This window comes from Lasiosphaeria miniovina (assembly GCF_030549165.1).
Source record: "Lasiosphaeria miniovina strain SMH2392-1A chromosome Unknown B0T26scaffold_7, whole genome shotgun sequence".
Taxonomy (NCBI): domain Eukaryota; kingdom Fungi; phylum Ascomycota; class Sordariomycetes; order Sordariales; family Lasiosphaeriaceae; genus Lasiosphaeria; species Lasiosphaeria miniovina.
The window spans coordinates 115875-138401 of NW_026848226.1; the positions used below are offsets into that span (position 1 = coordinate 115875).

General features: G+C 56.1%; 8 protein-coding genes and 1 non-coding gene across 9 annotated transcripts; 7 read left to right on the plus strand and 2 right to left on the minus strand.

Moving 5' to 3' along the window:
• Window positions 1-557: 557 nt before the first annotated feature.
• On the minus strand, window positions 558-1682 carry B0T26DRAFT_437476 (uncharacterized protein). The gene has a single exon (XM_060435022.1). The coding sequence runs from the start codon at window positions 1539-1541 to the stop codon at window positions 867-869; it is 675 nt and encodes a 224-aa protein (XP_060290977.1). The 5' UTR covers window positions 1542-1682; the 3' UTR covers window positions 558-866.
• A 1350-nt stretch (window positions 1683-3032) lies between these two features.
• Window positions 3033-5016, plus strand: B0T26DRAFT_724821 (glucosidase II beta subunit-like protein-domain-containing protein). Its single transcript, XM_060442714.1, has 2 exons — window positions 3033-3216; window positions 3342-5016. Exons 1-2 carry the CDS (start codon window positions 3118-3120, stop codon window positions 4914-4916), a joined length of 1674 nt encoding a protein of 557 aa, XP_060290978.1. The 5' UTR covers window positions 3033-3117; the 3' UTR covers window positions 4917-5016.
• A 1280-nt stretch (window positions 5017-6296) lies between these two features.
• On the plus strand, window positions 6297-8261 carry B0T26DRAFT_437730 (uncharacterized protein). The gene is made up of 2 exons (XM_060435023.1): window positions 6297-6683; window positions 6741-8261. Exons 1-2 carry the CDS (start codon window positions 6622-6624, stop codon window positions 8158-8160), a joined length of 1482 nt encoding a protein of 493 aa, XP_060290979.1. The 5' UTR covers window positions 6297-6621; the 3' UTR covers window positions 8161-8261.
• Window positions 8262-9008: 747 nt separating this feature from the next.
• Window positions 9009-9235, minus strand: B0T26DRAFT_724827 (uncharacterized protein). The gene has a single exon (XM_060442715.1). It carries the CDS (start codon window positions 9190-9192, stop codon window positions 9022-9024), a length of 171 nt encoding a protein of 56 aa, XP_060290980.1. The 5' UTR covers window positions 9193-9235; the 3' UTR covers window positions 9009-9021.
• On the plus strand, window positions 9009-10020 carry B0T26DRAFT_437741 (uncharacterized protein). Its single transcript, XM_060435024.1, has 2 exons — window positions 9009-9667; window positions 9751-10020. Exons 1-2 carry the CDS (start codon window positions 9186-9188, stop codon window positions 9791-9793), a joined length of 525 nt encoding a protein of 174 aa, XP_060290981.1. The 5' UTR covers window positions 9009-9185; the 3' UTR covers window positions 9794-10020.
• A 1368-nt stretch (window positions 10021-11388) lies between these two features.
• On the plus strand, window positions 11389-12992 carry B0T26DRAFT_788018 (uncharacterized protein; the record flags this gene model as incomplete). The annotated part of the gene is given in 2 exon segments (XM_060446810.1): window positions 11389-12073; window positions 12092-12992. The coding sequence occupies 2 exon segments, from the start codon at window positions 11389-11391 to the stop codon at window positions 12607-12609; spliced, it is 1203 nt and encodes a 400-aa protein (XP_060290982.1). The 3' UTR covers window positions 12610-12992.
• An 8-nt stretch (window positions 12993-13000) lies between these two features.
• Window positions 13001-13129, plus strand: B0T26DRAFT_t219. The gene has a single exon. It is a non-coding gene; the product is annotated as a tRNA-Leu (tRNA).
• A 940-nt stretch (window positions 13130-14069) lies between these two features.
• B0T26DRAFT_861774 (oxidoreductase bli-4) lies at window positions 14070-15396 on the plus strand (the record flags this gene model as incomplete). Its single annotated transcript, XM_060447759.1, has 2 exons — window positions 14070-15069; window positions 15159-15396. Exons 1-2 carry the CDS (start codon window positions 14312-14314, stop codon window positions 15394-15396), a joined length of 996 nt encoding a protein of 331 aa, XP_060290983.1. The 5' UTR covers window positions 14070-14311.
• A 3852-nt stretch (window positions 15397-19248) lies between these two features.
• On the plus strand, window positions 19249-22104 carry B0T26DRAFT_755464 (uncharacterized protein; the record flags this gene model as incomplete). Its single annotated transcript, XM_060445960.1, has 1 exon — window positions 19249-22104. One exon carries the CDS (start codon window positions 19249-19251, stop codon window positions 22102-22104), a length of 2856 nt encoding a protein of 951 aa, XP_060290984.1.
• Between the last annotated feature and the right edge of the window lie 423 nt (window positions 22105-22527).

Sequence of the window (22527 nt, forward strand, 5' to 3'; positions counted from 1 at the left end):
GTGAGTGGGTGGGTGTGATGCGGAGAGGATGGCAATGAGGGGTCAGGTTAGATGGAATTCTTGCTGATTACTCGGGAGGCTGCATTGAGCGACTGCCACTGCATTGCTTTGGTGCTCCCCTGCTCCTGCCTAGATCCAAGTTCAACTCAAGCGGAGGTCAAGTTGAGCTGTTTCCGCTCTTGGCCGCCCTTGCCTGCTCTTTCGTCTGGGCTGATAGGTTGTTGGAGTCTAGAACAACTGTACGAGTGACCTTAGGTTGGCTGAGGTAATGCGGGCTACCTACGGTGCTTCGTACTTCGCATCCCCTCATCGTCTTCAAACCTGGCCTTTCAGACTCGTCAGTTTCGACATGTACACATGTACAATCAAGTCTTCCGCCTGGCCAGCTGTCTTGCCTCCCGTCCTGCACCGCCAGATCGAACGCTCCCCGCTTGGATCAGAATTTCCCGGCAGTCGTGGCCCAACGGGAACGGACCTCGGATTGGGCACCATTCCCCAGACTTCAAAGACCTGGCTGGCCCGGGATCGAGGTGAGCGGGCGTCAGGACATCTCGTGTTAATTAACTGTCGCAGCGCTAAAGAGCCGGCCGACACACCACCACCATCATCATCACCATCACCATCACCACACTCTCCCCCCTAAAGCGTGGCTTGAGAGGATTGTGGCAGAAGAGCCCGGCGAACACAAACGCTTTTCCGTCAATCATTTGACCAGGGCGGGGGATGTGCATCGCTGCGTACGACTGCACCACGGTAGCTTTTCAGTGCGTGTTGCACTGGGCCTGTGCTGCACGTTAGATAGGGGTGAAGCAGGCAGCCAATTGTGGCTATTGGGAATTGCTGGACTTGCATGCGTCGCCTCGCTGTCAAGGGGGTGCATCAGTCACCCAGCCTGCTTGATTGGCCAAAAGCCCTCCAGAAAGTGAGGCGATGCCCTGACGGCTGTTGACTGGCTGAAAAAGCTGCTGCTGCCACCCTTCGGGCGGCGTTGCGAGCCAGTTTTCCCAAGCTAGCCGTTGACCTCCTAGCCCTCCGCTTCCGTCGAGCAGCCAGGCCAGCCTGGTCGCGTCTTCTAGCGGGCCTGTGCACCTGATTGTCTGCCTCTCTTGGCGGAGCTGGCGGAGCCGGCGGATTGGGCAGGCAGACTTGGGTGGATTGGGCTCGGCTGCAGCAGCCCAAGCTCCATCTCGTCCGGTGGCCGTCTCACCTTGCCATCTCACCTCGGGCTCTGGACGCCCGGTGCAATTGTCCAAGTTGCGGTGCTTAGCGTTGCGCTGCTTAGCGTTGCCCGTGCTGCTGTTGGACCAAAACCTCCGACTTGCAGCCAGACTCCTGCAGGTGATTTCTGGGGATCTCGGGGTTGCTTGCGCCCTCGATTTGAAGTTTCCATTGGTGTTGGATGGTTGAAGGACAAGATGGACATTGGAGGAGACAGAGACATGGAGGAGACAGAGACAGGGAGTCGGAAGTTCAAGCACCGCGGTGGCAGGCCGTTCGCCGGCCCTCGCCCGGACTCTACCGCACCGGTAGGGGGTCGACATCTTGGCTTGCTAGGGAGTGGGCAGAAGTGCGTACGCTGCTTCTGTCTGCTCGCCCTGGCAGTATGTTGTGATACAAAATCCGGGTCATACAGTAGTCGTTCGATTCCTCGGACCCCACCCCGCCGGCGCCGCGTCTCCGGCTTCCCAGTCTACGGGGCACCCTCAATCTGCTTCGTCCCTACAAGGCAAATATTTTGCGGCCTAGCCTTGCCCTGAAATCCGTGCACTGATGTGAAGCAGAAGCCAAGGTGCATCGGAGAATTCACTCTTGAGACTCTTCCAGCTATCCCGACCCAGCCTCCAGGCCGCACTCGAGGCCGGCAGGGCGCACAGTCGTTGGTGTAACAAACAGATGGCCCGGTCTTGGCTTCCGATCGGACCCGAAGACATCTTAGTGCTGTTTTGAGCGAATGGCGCCCAGCGGGAGTCGCCCGAGACCCGTGCCCCTCCCACCCCGACTTTCCGCCCCTTTTGCACCGCCAAAATTCCCCGTACTGTGCATATGCGGTCTTCTCCTGCATATCACGCCTCTCACGACTTTTGTCGCTGATCAGCACTTTGTATTTCAATTTTGGTTGGGCTAGATGCACGCTCAATAAAGGGTGATAATAAATATCCCAGTCAAGTGCGGCCACCTTTGTAACCCCTCCTTCTATTAGGTCCATCCTTTACCGCGGACGACTCGGGGCAAACACATTGGTTCATGCAAATACAGCCCCACCATGACCGCGAGCGAGGGTCCAGAGGAAGCCCGATATCATCTGATTGATGAGTAGATTTTTTTTTCGTGCGGGCTAAGGTGCCGATCGTGGCCGTTCCCTCTGGAGTTTACTGAATACATTGCTAACCAAGCCACCGCTATGGGGTTTTGGTTCGAGGACGTGGCTTAATACGTATCGGCGACAGTCTGGCCGAGTTTGGTAGGGATGGGATAGTTGATCGTCGCTCAAAGATCCCGGGCATGATCCCCGAAGCTGAATGGTGGCCTAGCCCTTCTCATATAGAGAGAGAAAGAAAGCCGAGGAAAAAGGGGAAAGGAGATAGCGAGCGACACGAGAGAGGCCAGCCGACGGGGACTATCCTGTGCCAATCCTACTTTTATTGGAGAAAGGTCGAAGTTTTATCTTTAAGCTGGGTTGATGCTCAATTCGGTGGCCAGATATTCCGTACTTTACCTAATCGCCCAGAAGCAGAAACAGCAGGAGCCGTGCTGCGAGTCCAGGCTCAAATAGAAACGACCGCATACTGCAACGCTGGCAATTTGTGCTTCATCAACAAGCAAGGACATTATAGCCACAATTAAATGTTGTTACTCCGTATAGTGACGATGGCGGAAAGCAGATGCCATCCGTCAAGTGGTATCTGTGTCCGTATCCCGCCCGTAGAGCCAGGAACAAAGCGGGCAGGCACAACCTGTAGCCAACCGACGTGATGACATAATCGGAAAGCGCGCAGTCGATAAAGCCACCTTATCAAGTTGGACGTGCGGCACGGCCCATCTGCAACGTCAAGCCAACACCACCAACATTACTGTCAAGACGACTTGCGCGAGAGGCAGAATGCCACTAACGGCACAATGCGCCGTCTCTCTCTGGTCCTCATAGCCTCGCTGCGGCTTTGTGCTGCGCGACAGCCCGGCTTCAGCATCCACGATGATCTGTTGGCCCACCCCCAGGTACGTAGCTGCAGCTCCTTCTCGCTCAATGGGCCCCTCCACAGCCGAACGCCACCGCTGCCGCGTCGCTGTCGCTGTTGCTGTTGCTGTTGTTGTCGCTGTCCACCGACTAACCACCTTTGTAGTTCGAGGTCATCTTCTCAGACACGTACATTTCCGAATCCGACGCTCTCGCTCTTCTCGAGTCGCCCCGCGCACCCCATGCCACGTACTCCGATGCTTCCTCGCAGACCGACCTGACTAGGAACGTCCGCGAGTCCGCCGCCGCCGATGCGGCCACCGGACGAAGCGATGATTCCGACGAAAATGATGCCGGCCGCCAGGTCTCGGAGACGTACGAGATTATCACAACCCCGCCATCGCGCTACCTTTGCTCCGTCCCTATCATCGCACCGCCCCCGGCCCTCAACCAGACGGCAACGGAGCTCGCCAAGGCGGAGGAGGCACGCGAGCTGACTAGGGCATCGGCTAAAGGCTGGGAGCTGATGAACGGTCTCGACGGGCATTGCCTCTACTTCATGTCGGGATGGTGGAGCTACAGCTTCTGCTATGGCAAAGCTATCGTACAGTTCCATGCTCTACCAAACGCTAAGGGCGGGCCACCTGCCAAGGGCCCGGGGGATCAGGAGTACGTGCTAGGCACAACCTACCCCACCAGCGACGAGATGCAAAGGGCTTCCAAACCGCGACAGCGTGCAGACTCGAACCAAAACCAGAAAGAGCCGCTGGGCAAAGAAGACGTGACTGCTGCGGCTCCTGTCGACGGACAAGGTGCAGAACAGAACAAGGGCGCCGCGCCTCCCAACACGGAGCTCGCGGTCAAGGGCGACCAGCGCTATCTTGTGCAGCGCCTCGGCGGCGGCACCGTGTGCGATCTGACGGGCCGCCCCCGTACCATTGAGGTCCAGTACCACTGCGACCCTGGCTCCAACGTCGACAGGATTGGATATATCAAGGAGGTTACGATTTGCACGTACCTGATGGTGGTGCACACTCCCCGGCTCTGCGCCGATGTTGCCTTCCTGCCGCCCAAAGAGACGCGAGCCCACCCGATCAGCTGCCAGCACATTATCGGAAGCGAGGAGGAGGAGGCCGCTTGGCACAAGCGCAAGACGATTGAGGCGGCCGAGGCCATGGGCGTTGCCGGAGCGCACCGAGAAGCAGCCGCCCAGTCGTCCAAAGAGGCTTCTCAGAACCAGCACGCCGGCATGACGATAGGCGGAGTCGTCGTGGGTGGCCGTCGGGTGTTGGGGTCCGGCGAGGACGGGATGCCGCCAGCCAGGCTCCCATCTCCAAGACACCAGGTAGGTGGAAAGCTAGCCGGGGCCCCGGTAGTCGAAATAGTTGCCGCGGCCCAGAACAAAGAAGATGGAGGCAAGGTCGAGATGATGACCCGAGAGCAGCTAGAGAAGCTAAACCTAGATCCCAAGAAGGTCGAGCAATTTAGGCAAGAGATCGAGCAGTACGCCGAAGGCAACGCCTGGCGACTCGAAGTAGTCGAGATGCCGGGCGAGGTACCCGAGATTGTCGGCGTGGTCGACGTCGACGACGAAGAGGGTGCCAGCCCAGCGACGCGAAAGGACGGAAGGAAATCCGGGGGGGCGGGGACTGGTGGTGGCAGTGGTAAAACAACTGGAAGAGGGAACGAGGACGAGGACGACGAAGGCTCCCAGGAGACCTTCTTCAAGGAGGAGCTGTAAAAAAGCGCACACATTGTATATGCACGGTATGATATGGGATGATACAGCGTTGTTTTTTTTAGGTTATTCTTAGACATTTCGGTATTCTTTTCGATTTCGAGCGTGCGTGCTCCCTGTGCCTGCGGGAGTCTAGATCAATGTGATGCGTGCCCAAGTACACACACCCCTGCATCCCAAGGCCATGTCAAATCCTTACATGCCATACTGTTCACATTATCTTGGCTTTGTAGTGTATTTTATGCCAACTCTTCTGCTCCTGTCGATCAAGACGCAGAGGTGAGCTGCACCAAGAACACAAGGAGGGAACTCCAGTATGGCCCGCACAGTGTCAACATTGCGGAGCCAAGGCGGCACTGGGTAGCTCCTGGCAGGCACATCCGGCATGGCATTCGTGCGTTCGGATCGATCAGGAAACCGTCTGCCGTTCATCCTTTCGTCTAATTACCTACCTACTAAAGTCTTATCAGAGGTGATCTGGTTGTCCGGAAGGGTGTCTTTGCAATCGTACGGCAAATTGGGTACCTTGGCTAACGCGCCTACTCAGGAACGCGTCCAGAACGGTGCTGGGACACTGCTGAGTGGGAAGCCGATTGTCGACGTCGCACACCATGGAAACCTAGGAGAAGAATCAGGGCCGACAACGGGGTCCCGGCCCCGGATCTGGGCCCCCCTGCACCCATAACATTCACAACCCCAACAACGCCAATAACGTCAGCCTAGCCCGGCCTATCGGCCACGCCTCGGTGACTGATTCCATCACGCCTACTGCGGAATTGATTGCCTGTGATCATTATTTAAAAGAGGGTCTATTATCCCATCCTTTGCCTTTCCAACCTCTCATATACACGCACTCATGCCAGTGTTCAAGAATGCTGACTTTCTCTTCACAAGGACGTCACTGCGACCTCCAGTCACCCTTTGTGCCATGCCAGTCAGCAAATCTGGCCTGCACGAGGTATCATGTTCTCAATAGACAAGAACCCAAGCTTAGAGCGCAGGGTTGGGACCGCGAGAAACGCGCCACCCCACATCGTGATGAGGCGAGCGCCAAGTAAGCTCCATATTCCGCAGCCCAGTGACCCGCTTCTCACACGCTTTCCAGATTCAATGTAGGCACCGATTATGGGCCACCTTCGGCCACTATCTCAGCTGCCTCCCCCACCCTGGAATCTTCCTGGCCCAAACCAGGGGCGGACCCCAGCCAGGCTTTCCACGGCAACAGCGTTGTCCCTCCAGGTCGGGGCCAACCAACAACCAGAAATTATCACTACCTCATACCGGAGTGTGTGAACCTCTACTACAAGCACATCTATCCCGTCATGCCGCTGCTGTACATGCCGGAGGTTTGGGCTGTGACGCGCGTGTGTTTCAATGTTTCAGACCTAAACCCTACAAGCCAGAGCCTTTTCTACGCTCTTTCAGCTTTAACGTGTTTCCACATGTCTAGCAATGGTCTGCAAGCCGAGGGCGTTGAACCGCCGGATTCGTGGGACAGCGCCGGGCGCTACTTCTTAGACGAGTGTATCCATGTGAGGAAGTTGTATGGTCTTGTTCAAGACCTCTCAGCAATCACAGTCGTGACGTCCTTTTGGCTATCGGTATCATCATTCGAGATTGGTGAGGCCCGAAATCATGGGGTTATCTTCAAGAAGCCTTGAATTCGGCTCTGGAGCTCGGCCTCCAGAAGAACTCCTCGTACGTTGGCATGTCCTCGGAGGCAATACTTTGGCACCAACGCTGCTTCTGGCAGCTTTTTATGGCCGAGCGGTAAGGCTCTCCGCAAGGTCGATTCCCTTCGCTTATTTGCTAACAAGTTCGGCGAAGCTCCTTTACGCTTTTGCGCGGCAAGTCAATCGTGCCGAGGACGGCAATCATGCTAAAGAAGACGCTCGAGCCTCCCACTGGGCGGTATCTATACGAGTCTCGAGATATCTCTTTGCGATTCCTTCAGCTCGTATCATTGTATCTTCCGCTGGACGAACCTTCTGTCACAGCATGGAACGGCTCGTCTGCCCCTCGCGTCAGCCCTGAGACCAATCTCGCTCCACAGCACCATCTAGCGATTTCGCCAGCGTTAACACTGCAATCTCCAGTGGCAGGATATCTTTTAGAGACGGTACACACTACTGACGCAGATGTCGCCGCATCCTCCGAATCAGTAGAGGGAGCACCCGCCAATCCGCCCGTCGATGAGCACGGCCATAATTGCAACACCAGCAATAAGCAGAACAGAGACGGCCCCCAGAGCTCTGAGCCAGCCGATATACAGACAGTTAATCTGCTCATCACACAACAGTGGCTACGCCTCATCGTGTGGCAGAGCTCCCTCCGGCAGGGGCTGATCAGCTGGAGAGCTCGCGACAAAACGTTGCACTTCGCGTTCCCGCTGACCATTGCCTGCCGCACAGCATCCCTACTGGCGGCACTGCCACGTTCGGCTGTCCAAGTTCCCGGCACGAGCATATTTGAGAAGATATTTCAGATCGGCATATCGTGCATCAACTTTCTCGACGCCTGCGACGCCAACCTTGCTAAAAATGGTGTTTCAGTTACGAATGTAACGGCTAGGTTTCTAGATGGCATAGAGTGGAGGAATGGCGCCGTGACCATCGACCCGGTAGAGTTATTCGTCAAGGCCTTGAGCTCCAACCCCAACAGCCGCACCCAGTTCGCCCGGGACCTGCGGCTGTTTACGAGCATGCGACCACTTGGTATGAAGATAACGCTGACGCCGCTGGTATTAACGCCGGCTCTTCGTAACAGGAGTGGCTATACGCGAGCGCACCTGAGAATGCCTCCAACTTTGCCGGCTGCCCGCGGAGATAATTTTGGGACGGGCGGTGTGGTCCGGTTTCAGGCTGACGAACAGATGATGGGAACAAGTCAAGACGCTGAAGCCAATATTCCATTCTCGACGGGCCGGAGCAGTAATGTATTTGGTATTCCTCCACCTGCGCCGGGAGCCGAAAGCAATTACGTGCCTACGGGTGGTTCTTCCACTGCGGTGGGCACGCCCCTACCGTCGCTCAGACCGACGCAGCAGATGGCGACCACCCACTCCCTGCCGATGAACCGGGGAGAAACCGAAGATAGAGAGGTTGAGTATGGCGGCGGCGGCGGCGAGGCCACAGTGTTCAGCCCTGACGTGCAGCAGCCTGTTTGCTGGTGCGGTCGTTATTGCCTTGACCATCAGCCACGCCCGGGTGATGGGGCCCAGATGCGGTATTTTCCGAACACGGGATAAAGCCCATTTTCTATGCACCTTTATGGCTTGGTAGATCTTCAAAGCACGGTGGAAGATGTAATCAGCGGACTTTAACGAGTGTTCATGTTTCTAGCGGACCAGCTAAGGTACCGGAAGTAGGTACCGGTTCATCAGCGTTGACTGTATTTCAGAGGATTTTAGCAGTTGAGAATATTCGCGAATAATGCTGCATTGCGTCCGATGATATCATTATGGAAGGACTGGGCCCATGTATGCAAGAGCGTTGAGATTCATTCAACAACACATGTTCAAGAATCCTTGACACTTGGTGGGAGAGGCAGTCTCTGTTGCTCGAGGCACCTCAAGTCCATCAGATCCGGCGAGAGCAGCGGCGGGATACAAGTACATTCCCCGGTCAAGTGATATATTGGAACTTGCCATTGCCACAATTGCAACGGGAGGGTTCGTGAAATTCGGCCTTTCTGGGATCTCTGTGACAGACGACAAGTGAGCGTCTGGGTCGTCATTGGCCCCAGGTATCACGAACCATCATCTCCCGTGCCACCACATTGAACACCACGGTAAGAGCTGGTTCATGTGGTCTGGCCATAGTGTGCTTTTGGAAACTACGGCCGAGCACTGGTTGCTGTCGAGAGGAAACAGCGAGTGGAAGCCCACGGATAAACTAGTGGTCAAGAGGGCAGGCTTGTTGCGAGACTTGGGCACGATGGTCGATTTAGAGATGGGAATGAGGCATTGTCATGGCGAATGACATTGCCCCAGAACTTAATACGGCTGTCCGTGAGTGAGAAAGAGTCACATCGTTTGAGATGTAATTACGACGAACAAGATACCATGGAGGCGAATAAGTTGGCAAATATTATGTTGTCTATTCTACACCTAGTCCTCGCCGCCTAGCTCGCCTCCAATTTTAACACCCCAGTGCCACCAATGCCACCACCTCAATATCACCACCCAGCCATCCAACCCTTCCCGCCGAGCCCAGCAAAGCGTTGCCGCAGTAATATTGTCGATAGTCTGTGGTCCCGCCGCCACCCGGAGGCATGACATTGGTGATCATCACGAATGACGACAAGCCAAGCCCACCCTCCGCCACAGCGACCCCCCAGTGCCCAAATTGCCCACAGTTGGAGGCCCACCTCATACCCGGGGTCGAGAAGACCCCCCTCCAAGTCACACCCGTCAATGAGAAGACACCCGAGCCCACGATACCTAGAACGAAGCCTATGGTCCCCCAGTACCCAAAGATGCCCCCAGTTGGAGGCCCACCACATACCCGAGATCTATGCAAGGCGTTTAACCTGAGACCCCCCTCCAAGTCAAAATCCGCCAAGAGAAAGCCCCCAGATCCCACGATCCCCCAGAGCAACAAGCCTGTGGTCCCGCCACCACCCGGAGGCACGACTTGGCGTTCAATCCCGCAGGAGATTCCAAGCCCACCCTCCGCCACAGATTCCCCCCCCAGTGCCCACGATTGCCCCGTCAAGAGAAAACCCCCCAGAGTCCACATTGCCCTCCGTTGGAGGCCCACCACGTACCCGAGGTCTATGCAAGGCGTTTAACCTGAGACCCCCCTCCAAGATGATCCCCCAGTGCGCACATTTGGAGGCCCACCATCACTCCCGGAATCCATGCAAGGCGTTTAACCTGAGACCCCCCTCCAAGTTGCCGATGCGTCGATGCTGGCGATGCTGGCGATGCTGGCGATGACGGCGATGATGGTGATAACAGTGACGCTAGCGATGTTGGTGACGATGGTGAAGTGTCGATGTGTCGATTACGGCGAAGTTGTCGATTACGGCGATGATGGCGATGTGTCGATGTGTTGATGTGTCGATTTAAAAAGGAAGAAGTGTTGGAGGGAGAAAGTGAGCCGGAGGAGGGGAGGGCGGGAGTTTAAATACATTTTGTGGGTGGTCCTTGCACGACGCGAAATTTCGAGAGTGGGGCACCGCGAGGGCAATGGCGGGCGCTGTGTGTGTGACTCACGCGAGTGCAAAATGCGAGGGGAAGAAGCAGAATCAGTGAATGTGAGGGCGTGTCCTATTGTCTGGTGGAGACGCCGGGCAGGCGTCGAGTTGAGGTGTGGAGCCGCCGATTAGGGTCTGCGCTGTCATTGGTGTGATTTAAAAGAGTTGGAAGGCCGGGGAATGCTCTGGAAGAAGGCGGGAAGGGAGTTTCTGCGGGTAGTAGGTTTATTGCGTTAGAAAGTTGAAAGCAAAAGTGAAAGTAAGGTGAGGTGGTCGTGATATTCAAACGCGGGTACGCGGTGCGGCTCAAAACCGTCAAAATCGGTCACTTACACGCTAGGCGACCCATCCGCCCCACCCAATGGTTGCTGCAGCACAGAGAAGTGGGGCTTCCTGCATGGCAACCGTCCTATCAGCCCTACAACCGTTCCCTCCACACTCTGATTAAACCTTGACCGTTCGCGCACTTCAGCTGGTCGCCCCACCCCATCAGTGGCCCTGCCCCATTTACGAACGGGCTGGCGTGACTCTTCGAGGTCCGGCTTTTCTCGAGCTTAACCACTCATTAGAAGCACCTTCGATTAGACTTGCGCTTCATCAAATTACCCCACCTTGCTCGCGGCGTTTGGCCGGTGTGTCTGCCAAGACCACTCGCCTGCTCACCTCCTGTCCCACCTTTCAGCCCTTCCCCGCACAAGATTTCGACACTTGCATTGTGAAGGAAAGAACGTCATTTCGCACCAGTCCTGCGAGCCAACAACCCTTCAGCAGGCGGGACACCACTTCACGGGCAAAACGAAGCGTCCCGGCACAAGCCTAATCATTACAGCTTTGGTCTAAAGCTTCAGCATTCCTAGTCTTTGGAGTTACGTGGAATCCATCTTGGCCTCCTTGCCAACCCGAAGGCCTCCTCCAAGACCCACCTTTCAGCCCTTCCCTGAAGTCGGGTACCCCCAAAGCATCCACGAAAGTCAAGGTAACTTCCCGATAAGAAGCGTCTTCGAAATACGAGATTCCCTTTCGTAATTCGTCCCCGGATTAATAAACTTCCCGACAAGAAAGCATCTTCGATTCACAAAATTTTCTTTCATCATCCATCCCCGACGCAATTCTTTCGCCCTTCATCTCCGATCTCCGAACCAGCCTAATTCCATGCGCGATCTTCGAGGTACCAAAACAAATTCAATTAGTACCTACTCGGTATGTCGATACCTCTGGGCTATTAAATAAGCTGGAAAATACTTGCTAATTAGTTTCATATGTAGCCAACCTCAACATGTCCGAAAGCGGTACAATTCTCGCACCTCTCGATTTCGAGGACCTGAAAGCCAAAGGCTTGGTGTCTCCGGAGAGCGCGGCGGGGTTCTGCCGTATTCACAAGCGCCGGCTAAACCGATCGAGCGACGAGGAGCATCGTAATATTTCCTTCGACGTTTCACTCGAATCATCAGTCGCATTTTCCACAATTCCCGACGTCCTAATATCTCGGGAAACTATGATTCACAATGGGCTATCTACTGAAAAGGCCGATGAATTATGGCAGCAGTGGGATAACTGGCCCCACGATGGGCCCCGCCGTGAGGTTGACCCCGACGACGGAGGTTTACAAGTCTCGTTTCTTGACTTTGTTCTTGGACGCGTTCTACATAAGTCCGATGCTATAGGGGAAAACGATGTCGAATGGCGGGTGTGTTTAGACGCTTGCGGTCTTGCCCCTGCTACTCAGGATGCCATCATGGATCGTCACTTCACCTATCTCCGGCAATCCAATTCTTGTCAATATTGGGTCAGGGATACAATCGAGATGCGCTATGCTGGATTGCAAGAAATTCAGAGATCATCGCGTAGTCGTGAGATGGAACTACGGCGAAGAGCATCACGGCCAGGCGGGCATCCGAGGGACGACGGTACAATTCAAGGAGATATTGAAACGAGTTCAGGCTTGTCTTCGACTCCAACTGGTCAATAGCGACTTTCAGCCCCTGGTCTTCAGCAGCAAAGTACGCCCGGAATGGCCTACGACATTTGGAGCTCGGCGAGCGCCATCGCGTCCCGCAATGCGCCTTCATACACTACACTCTTCAAAGGAATGGACCAGGGTGGCATAGGTGGACTTTTCGACGACGCCAGAACGCTGTCCAATATTGGGACACTTCGAAGTCGAGCGCCGTCGGATTTTAGCGCCACACGATCCCTCTTCTACTTCTCCCCGGACATGAAAGTCGCAGAATATTATGCCAGCTACGCCAAAAGACGCAGCAATTCCGAGTCCGTCGTGATCATCTGCTTACGAATCCCCAACGCTTCGATAGAGACACTATCTAAACCAGATATCCGACGTCTATGTTGGCCGGATGATGCCTGGATAGAACTTGTCTGGCGTTGTCGTACCGGCCAGTCTCTCCCTACCCGTTTACGGACATATCAGGACACCATTCTTATCATTGGCACTATATCGCGGAAACCGGATGCCCAATATCATGCGCTGAGCTCTTGAGAGGATATTACGGAAAGCTATCTACTGAAGGTGGGAGTAGATGGGAGTGGCGATACCGCTGTCCAGTATTTTTTCAATGGGGAGGATGAAGGTTGTGAGTGGCTGGAGGAGAATGGTGCTCGGGATATCAAAATTTTGCCCTACTCTTTACAAGATTTTGAATCGTGGATTGCGGCGAACCCTGTGAGCCACTCGTAGTAATTATGCCGCTGGGTGGTGTTTCTGGGGGAGATATGGGCCTCTAGGATCTAATAACGGAATTCTAATAGCCGTTAATCCTTCGGCAAAATCAGGGCAACTCCACCAAACGGTTTGCTGCGTGCCAAGGCGCAAACTCCTTGCTGCATGACATGACTCGATACCAACCCACTCCTTCAATAAACAAGCATCAAGCAAGATAGCCGAGCGGTCTAAGGCGCCACATTGAGGAATACATCCCTTAATTCACGAGCGAGGGATCCCCCCCGCTCATATGATTCCGTGGTTCGAAAGGGCGTGGGTTCGAATCCCACTCTTGTCAAGCAGTATATCTTTGACTCCCCAGGCGTCATAGGACAGTTCCTTTCTGTATCATTCAAAAGGCCGAAACTAAAGCGACTGCCATTAATTCTGCGTGTATTGGACAAATCTGGTGTAGTAACAAACGGTGGAAGCCTTAATCACGAGAGCTTGTCTCAGTTTCGTTAACTTTTGGTGCTGGGAACTTTATTGATTCAACCTTTCTCGGGCCAAGAGATTATTTCTGGGAAGCGGTTACTGCTAGACACTACACTCTATTTTCACGAGGCGTGTCTAGTTCAGTCCATCTCTCGCTATATCATGACTAGATACTTTCCGAAATATGAAAGGACCCAGGACCCCTACAAACATTTCTTCAAGGGAGGCGGTGGGTTTTGTAGCTCCCGGCACGTAACCATCGAGATTACTTCTCCTCGCCAATTTCTTTCCCATAAGCCTGAATCTTCCCAAGTAACTCGCCAATAAACATTCAGGGACTAGACTGTGGATTTTGCTCTCATGGAGCAAGTGAAAAGATGGATGCAATGTCGAAACCGAAGGCGTTGTAGAAGGAGCCATTTAATTTACGGGGAAAAACTGCAATTGCTTCGTCGAGCATTGTGACCGAGTACCCGGCAAAGTAAAGAATGTCTCACATACGGCCTCTTGTCTCTCGGGTGCTGCACTTGACAAGTTGACATATCAATCTCTCGGCATCGAGCAAGTTGGGACAGGCACGGGATCCCAAAACAGCCCTAGATCCGTGCAATCGCTAGCTACGCGCCACGGTCTAGTCGAGGGTTAGGATGTGGGAACTCTTCACGGTTGTGGCTATCGCCGTCATCAACACGTCATCCATTAGTCGTGGACTGCTAGCTTATATGAAGATGGGATAGTAATTGAGGAGATTGCAACGTTCGCAAAATAGTAAAAAATCACATACACAGACAAATTCAGTGCTTAGAAAATTCAGTGCCTAGATACTAGATGGCAAGCAGATCTGTTGCACAGTGTGGCCGCAGTCCTAGGGCAATCGGGGGCGCCGTGAGAATCGCGAGCATCGGGTCTGCTCTTCCCCGATCACCGGCACAGGCTAGACAGTCCCAAAGAACGTTGTGCACTACCAGACCGCTTCTGGCAGGAATCCCAAACATGCAGACAATCAAGGTGCGCAGCCCAAACGGTGCTGCTTGCTCGTGTGCTGATGCAGTCGCAGAACACGCTCGCCGAGAACTTTGGCGGCCCCATGTCGAAGCTGGGGTCGAACCAGTTCAGCCTCGACGAGTGCCCAGACCTGACGGGAAAGGTTGCCATTGTGACAGGCGGAAGCCGCGGCATCGGCTACGGCATCGCGCACACACTGCTCAAGCACAACATCTCAAAGCTCTACATCCTGTCCATTACCAAGGAAGCGGGCGACGCGGCAAAGGAGGCGATCGCAAAGGACCTCGGACAGGATACGGCCGACCGGGTGACGTGGGTGCACTGCGACCTGGCCGACTGGAAGCAGGTGGAGCGGGTGGCGGCGGCGATCCGGAAAGAGACAGACCGACTCGACATTCTGGTCAACAACAGCGGATGGGGGATCATGACACCGTCGCTGACGAGCTACGGCGTCGACAAGCACATGGCGGTCAACCACATGGGCCACGTGGTGCTGACGAGCCATCTGCTGCCGCTGATGAAGAAGACGGCGGACCGCGGTGATACGGTGCGTATTAGCAACCAGGCCAGCAACGCTCACCAAGGCGCCCCGTCCGACACGCAGTTTGCGAGCCTCGACGAGATCAACAGCGACGCGGGACCCAACGGCCAGTACGGCCGGAGCAAGCTGGCGAACATCCTCTTCACGCGCTACTTCAACCGCAATGTCACCAAGAACGGCTACCCTAACATCCTCATGAACGCCACGCACCCGGGGTTTGTCAGCACCAAGCAGAGCACCCAAGACATCCACGAGCCGTGAGTGCCCTCCCCAGAATCGGGGCGAGAGCCACGAGAGAGCGTGTTGTGCGTGTGACGTTTGGGCTGACACGTCCTGTCCTTCACAGGTACCCCATTGCCGGCTACGCCATGTCGTACGGCATGGACCCGATCAAGAAGGACCAGTTCCAGGGCGCAGTGCCGAGCGTGTACGCGGCGACCATGGCCGAGGACTCTGGCCAGTTCATCTGCGCGCCCGCCATTCCGGAGCCGGGCAGCGAGATGTCGCAGAGCGATGAGTTGGCGGACAAGTTGATGGATCTAACGAGGCAGGTTGTCAGCGAGAGGTCGGGTGTGATCATCTGACGGCTGTCTGAAAAGGGGGGGCCGGCATGCGCGTATTCCCGCACAAAACATTGGCCCCCTCAACCAGCGGAGGAAGGAAGATCTGATTTAGTTGTAGATATCACCTATCCCGATCTCTTGCATCGCTTGCCAAGGGCCATGTCTGCTTATTACACACCTCTTCACCTGAGGATTTGGAGTGCACTCCAGCGATGGCTCTAAGCTCAGTTTAAAGTTGGTGGCCTCTCTCTCTTGATAATCAATGCATTTCCGGCTCAAGTTAGTTACACACTCTTCCCCTGGAGATGAGCTGTATGCCGTGTGATCCTACACGTAATTACATGTCGGATGCGCAGCTGTACGTTGCTGCTGCCGAGGATAGCGTCACGTATCTCCCGTGCAAAGACCAAGGTCTGTGCCCGGGTACGCACGCCGACGCGTGCTTGCAATCTTGCCCAAAGACTCTTGCCGCCCCTGTTACCGTGCAAAGAACCCATCGTGTGCAAGTCTCAAGTCGCGGGTCCTGCACCAAGTGTCTGCATCGCCGCCGGCCCTGTGCCCGGCGGTCGGGACGCGCGAAAGCTTTCTACCCACGCACCGCTGATAGCATCAGACCGCGCCGCGCTCGTCGACGACCGCCTCCTTGACCCTCGACGCGTCGAGAGGAGGTCGGGATAGCCGGGTCCCCGCCCGTGCCGCGGCCCCATCAGCGCCTCGGTGTTATCATCATCGAGACGCGTCGATGCGACGAGGTACCAGACGCGCTGTCACAACTCGGCGTTCGCCAGCTCTGCGACGAGCCACTCGTGCGAATGCTGCACGCGCACATTGCTTGCTGCGGGACTTCTAGAGAGATTGCTGATGCCCAGTGGGCAGGGTCAGAATAGTTACACTCCTCATACACTTGTGTTTGTCGAGACGGAATATCCACAGTAAAGAGCCGCCTGGGCGTCGGTTGGGTATCACTGCAAAGTGTTGTGAGCCTAACTTGGTGATGGTGGCATTGGCTCTGGCTAGGAACTGAGCTACGAGTTACACGACTGGAGAGGGTTGAGGAGAATCCTTGGCCACAGCTGCAATTCACCGAAACTGTCTCGGCATGGGCGGTGATATTTCCGTGGCGTTTTCGTGCGATTCCAGTTCGCGCGAGACTTTTGTAAAAGTGTTTGCTGCCACTGCTGTTCAGCCATCGCAATTGCCCGAGACAGACATGCACAACTCATCACAGGCGAGGAACGAGAGGGGCGAAATTGACCGCTTTGAGGCTTGCTGGACTGGCTTGCTGTATGTGCAGATGCACTGCACGTGGTGCAGGACGCAAGGGATGCCGATTGCCAACCATTTTGCATTGCGCTAGCTTGTGCATTCAATCGTGGGCGGCCGCTGGCCAAACGGTGTGCTTCGTGGAGTGTTGCACATGACGTTGACTTGACAAGCCCAAATGGCTGTGAGCGTCTGCAGCGGCACATCAAGTTCGAGCCGGCTCGAAGTGAGGCCTGGAATTGGATCTGGGCAGCGCTAACCCGTACGGACACAGAAGAAAGGAAAGGGATGAAGGCCCATCCGCGCCAGACCGGGGAAGGTTTCCGTCAAGGCCCGAGAGCTTTGGCCCCTGACCAAGCCAAAAACACGCCGGTTGGACCGTTGGATGGGCGGGAAGAGGGGTCGAGGACTTCCACGCCTTTCGCTGCACTAGCACATGGGAGTCGACGTTGGACTATCAGCTTCTAGCCTTTGACCGAGGCCACGGCAGAATCGAAGACGTATACATTCAACCTTAATTAAGCACCATAGGTGAAGCACCACGGCGCAGATTATGCATGCAGTCGCGAGGTGATGTGACTTTGGCCCACGCCGCTCTCAGAGAGAGTGAGGGGAAGCTGTGCCTGCAAAGTGCCGGCGTCACTGCTCTGTATCGACAAGAACACCGCAGTGACCCGACGGTGCGGACAAACCGGGATGGGTGCAGCCCACCAGAAGCCAGTGTGATCTGGAATCCAGATGCATAACTCGTTGGGCCGACTGGGTTGTTTTTAACGAAACGCTCTAGAGGGCAAGGGGTTTGCCGAATTTTGCAAATTCCTCAGCGAAAAGGTGCCCTTTCAATTCCTCACGACAGCCAGAACGAAGTGTTGTGAATTCGAATTAAAAACCTTCCCGCGTGGGCCCCTTTTCTGACCTATTTCAGTGCCGTCTTGGGATGGCCCCACTCACTCCTTCCAGGTCACAGCGGAACCGGGCTGCCTGCATCCAGGACTCTGGGTTGGAGTGACGAAGCCCGTGATTGGCTGTCAGCCGTGATGCCCCGGGAGCGGGAAATTGTTAGAGGGTTGCAGAGGCCACCCCTGGCCACCCACTGGCCGCCCACTGGCCGCCCACTGGAGGGGCCGAACCCGCTCCTCTCAAGTTCCTTGGCCCACAGTGGCAGCAAAATGATGACACGAGTGACTTCATGGCAATCTGCTCGAAGAGAGACAACAATCCGGCATCAAGGTGCATTGCGGTCTTTGGGCATCGCCGAGTGTTCGGTCTCAATGGTGTGACGACGAAATAGGTGGTTAGCCCTGCTCAGGTGTGAACAGAAAGCAAATGGAAGACGACGGCTATCTGCTGTTAGAGCACTTAAGCGAATGTCACTGTCGAGTGACGCACCCAAAAAGAAAGTACGCTTGTGCCTTCCTGCAGGTGCCAGTGCCAATCAGCTGCAAGGCAGGGACGCTAGCCACATGGAGTAAGCCCAAGCTTCCAATCCTCTCGAATCAAAAAGTTTCTCCTGCGTGCTTGCCTCGTTTGATGCACGCTGATGCACTGTCGCCGCTCGCAGGGTCCCCACGCCTGCCAGTGCTGCCGTGGAGTTCCTTTCCTGTGGTGTCGTTTGGTGGCTCGGCCGGGCTGCTTCGTTTCCGAGCTCCTCCGCTGACATGATCTCCTTTTCCTGCTTTCCTCCTAGATTTGCTGCCTGAACTTCACTGTTTTCAGTGGCCACGATCTCTCGCGTCGCTGCACGTCTGTCTTTTTTACGCATGTCCGCGGATGGTAGCAGTACTCCGTTGGAACACCACTCGCTCCTCCGATTCTCGTTCCTCGCTCCTTGAACCGAGACATCTGACGAAACCACAACGACGCAATATCCTTCCGTTCCTCGCATCCCCTCGGCCGTTCCCTTGCTGACCGCCTATTCCAATTGGCCGCTGGCCCTTTGCTTCGAAGCCTGCCGCTCTCCCTGTTCCGAAGATAAATCTGCAAACGCCTTGTCCGCTGAAAAGTGACAACAACACGCTGCCGGTTTCAATAGCAACGAAAAAAAACGACTGGCGGCATCGACGTCGACCATGATTCCGGTTCCGCTCTTGCCCCTCACATTTCCGTGACTTGACGTATTTGCGACGGACGCTTGCTGTGTGGTAGATCGCCGGATCCCCGCTGCAAGCCGGGTTGTGCCCCTTGACGACTGTCGATATTTACTCAGTTAAGGGCGAACGAGTCTCAGCTAGAAGCGGCCGGCCGTGTTGCGTATCCTCGTTCCTATACAGTGTTGTCAGGTCCAGTAACCCTTGCCTAAGGAGTCTTCACGCCACTTTTTACAGGCATCATCCCTTGACCTTGGCATTCCATTCTTATCCTCTTTGCCTGGCCGGCCTCCGACTCCGTGCGACATTCGACTGCCAGCTAGCCAATCGCTACGGCTGCGACCGGCTGACGTGTGGCTGACGACTTCTTTCTGACGTCTATGCTGCATCCACAAGCAGACGGCGTTTGTCACTGCCCAACATGGAGGGCCTCGGTGCACAAAGTCAATCCGGCGACCGCCCCCGACCCCCCCCCTTCCCCCGAACCGCCTCCAGGTCCAGCACCAGTTCGACCCGGACCAGGATGAGCAACAACAGCTCGTCCTCATCGCAAGTTGCCCCTCCGCACGGACACCGATTCCACCACAACCGGTGCGCCCGAACGCCAACGTCGGAACGATCCAAATCACAACTGTCACGCGAGGCCTCGGAGCAATCCTTGCCCCCCATGTCAACCTTCCTGCAGGAGCGACTAGAACGGGAGCGCAAGGTCGAGAGCGAGCGCTCATTAAGCCGGGCGAGCAACGAGGCCATGAGTGCCTCAGCAGACCTCAGAGCCGTGCAGAGCTCACCCGCCAGAAACAACCCCCCCGAAACCCGGCGGCCTGGGTCGAGTAATGGCCCCGCAGAGCCTTCCAAGAAGAAGGGCCTCGGGCTCAAGGAGATGGAACAGACTCTCTCGACGCTACACAAGCAGAACTTCGACCTCAAGCTCGAGCTATTCCATCGGCGCGAGAGGCAGAATGTTCTTGAGGAGCGCGTCGAGAGGCTCGAGACGATGGAGAGGGAGAAGGCGCAGACCGACGAGATGAACGACCAATTGATACAGGAGCTGGAGAAGCGAGACAAGGCAGTCGAAGAGGCGGTTGCCATGATCGTGGTTCTCGAGGCGCGGGTAGAGCAGCTGCTGCGAGAGCGCGAGATGGTTAGGCAGGTCGAACAGGACGGGCTGTTCTACACGCGGGCAAGCACACCGGTCTCCACCGCCGCACCCTCTAAGTCGAAGATGCTCGACTTGCCCAACAGTACTAAGGCCCTCAACCGGATGCCGAGTTTTCTTTCCGACTTCAGCGAGAACACCGAGAACCTGCGCAATGTCTATCTTGGCGTGCGTGGAAGCGTACTCAGTCTGCCGCGGATGACCGAGGACTCGCACGAGGCGGAGCGCGCTGCCCATAACGGGGTCAGCAGCCCGACCTTGAGTGTTCTCAGCGAGAGCTCGTTCTTGAGCGTGTACGGCCAGAAGAGGCTGGATGGTAGGTCGTCGCCTCCGCCAGACAGCCCGCCGTCCCTGGACGGTGCCGCTGCGAACCAGCCAACGGTGATGCCCGGGTCTCCGGCAATGTCCGCCTCCGCGACGCCAACAAAGCCACGTCGCCAATCTTCCTCTCGGAGCGCCTCCAGCGGGCTGACCCCATTCCAGAATATTAGCGATATCCTGGACATGGGCGGATCGCCTCTCCAGCGGCTGGAGAAGCTCGAGCTGACGCTGAACGCGATGCGCGAGCAATCGAGACCATCCACCTCGAATCCAGAAAAGGACCAGACTCTTTCGGCTCCTGCCCCCCCAATTCACACGCAGCCCAAAACGAAGCAAGAGAAGCGAGAAGCCTTGCAGAAGGTGCTCACGCAGGGCCACTTGCGCCGGGAACTACACGGGCTACCGCCGACCCCGGACACGATCTCAACTTCGACGCTGCGCCGCTACCAAAATTCGGATGACACTTTGGCAAAGGACCGAAACCTAGTTTATGAGCGCAGCTACCTCGCCCTTTCGGAGACGACTGCCTCGCAAAGCTCTTTTAGCGAGGGTGGTGGTCAACAAGATTCGCACAACCCGACTCCACAGTCTGGGACGATTCCCACCTTTGACAATCTCAAGCACCTTCCTAACAACGGAGGTCCCTTTGACAGCCACTTTGCCATGTCTCAGCTCCAACGGCCCCGTTCCGCTAGCGAAACTACAGTGTCGTACCGGCCGGGTAAGAACGGCTGGGACAGCGACAGCTCGGACGAGTTTGTAGATGGGATGGAGTCCGTAGTCAGCTTCGACCCCTGGATGCGGGAGAGCATGAAACCCAACCAAGCGGGTGCGTTGGACCCAATGAGCTCAGTGTCCCAGGCTGGCCCGAACAAGAACGGGGGCCGCATATCACCCGACCTCTTCTCCTTTCCGATCAGCACCGACGGCTGGGCCACACACGCTATGTTCGGTACGCTTGGTGGAGCCGGCTACGTAGGTGCCGGTGGCCAGAGCACTTCTCCCACGCCGATGGCAGATGCACTGGATGCCCTCGGCGAGTCGTTGCCGGCGCCACTGTTTGGCTCTGGTATTATGGCCCCGGCCCTTGCGGGCAATGCCCCCCCGCCGCCTCCCAACAGGCGCTCCAGCCTACATGCAAAGACTGGATCGACTTCTGCATTGGTCATAACGTCTGGTACCGGCAGCATCCCGCCATCGCCTGCACGACCGTCGCCGATGAGCTCAAAGGTCAAGAAGAGTCCAGCCCGGGGTAGCAGAACCCGCAGTAACAGCATCGACGCGCGACCGCATTCTGCTCAACCAGACTTGACAGAAGCAGGTCTGAGGCAGAGCCGGGCTAAGACGGTCCCACCGAAACAGCTGCATTTGCCTCCACCGCAGCCGCAGGAGCCGCAGGAGAAGTCCCCATCGCAGACCATTCCGAAGCAGCGGCACTACCCCCCGACAGCGAGCCAAGCGCCTCGCACCCGGGGATTTAACAACCTCTTCCGGCGCTCGACCGGATCGGCAGAGCAACACCAGCTCGCTGCGCCCTCCAGTGCTGCGGCCACCGAGACGTCGTTTAGCAACGTCCCGGCCCCGATGATGGGTGCCCCGTCGTGGGGCAAGCGGACCTCTCTTGTAGACGACGAGCGAGCCAGCGCAACGCCGCCTCCGATCCTCAGGAATAAGGGTCCTGGGCGATACGAAAACGACGACGGCGGTGTGCCTCTGGACTCCCCGGGCGGCGGCGGGGTGCTAATAGGAAACATTCCCGGGTCAGCGGCGCAGGGTCCCGGCTCCGCAGAAAATGGGGTGGCCCTAGGTGTCAATGGCTCCGTCCCCGCTGGCGGAGGCGGCAAGCGCAAGTGGCTGGGTCTTGGCCGGGTGGGTAGCCTGCGCAACCGTGGGGCCTAGGGGCGCATACGAAAGTATAGCAGGTGACTCGGGTGGGCATTCGCATTCGCCATTTTTACATTTCTTTTTTGAACTGGACGGAGTGGAGATTTTGCTTTCGGCGTTTTCGTAGGCTTGAGTTTAGGCATTTGGGCAGGCTTTTTGCGATTCTTTTCTAGTTCCGTGATCACGAACTCGTCTGCAGTGTAGTTAAATTGAGCATGTCTTTGGGACAGCCCGAGTTGGCATTGCGTTGTTTTGAGGCAATTTACTGGCTCTACAGCCGAGAACGGATGAAAATCCCCTTCTATTGGAGAACAAGAGCAAGACAGGCGAAGTCTCGGCCTGAAGAAGATCTGGGAGTGAGGGATGGGTGTGGCCGTGGTGTGGATGTTGGAATGCTTTTGAGCCCGGGCTACACGAAGGGTTGAGAAAAGGTGAAAG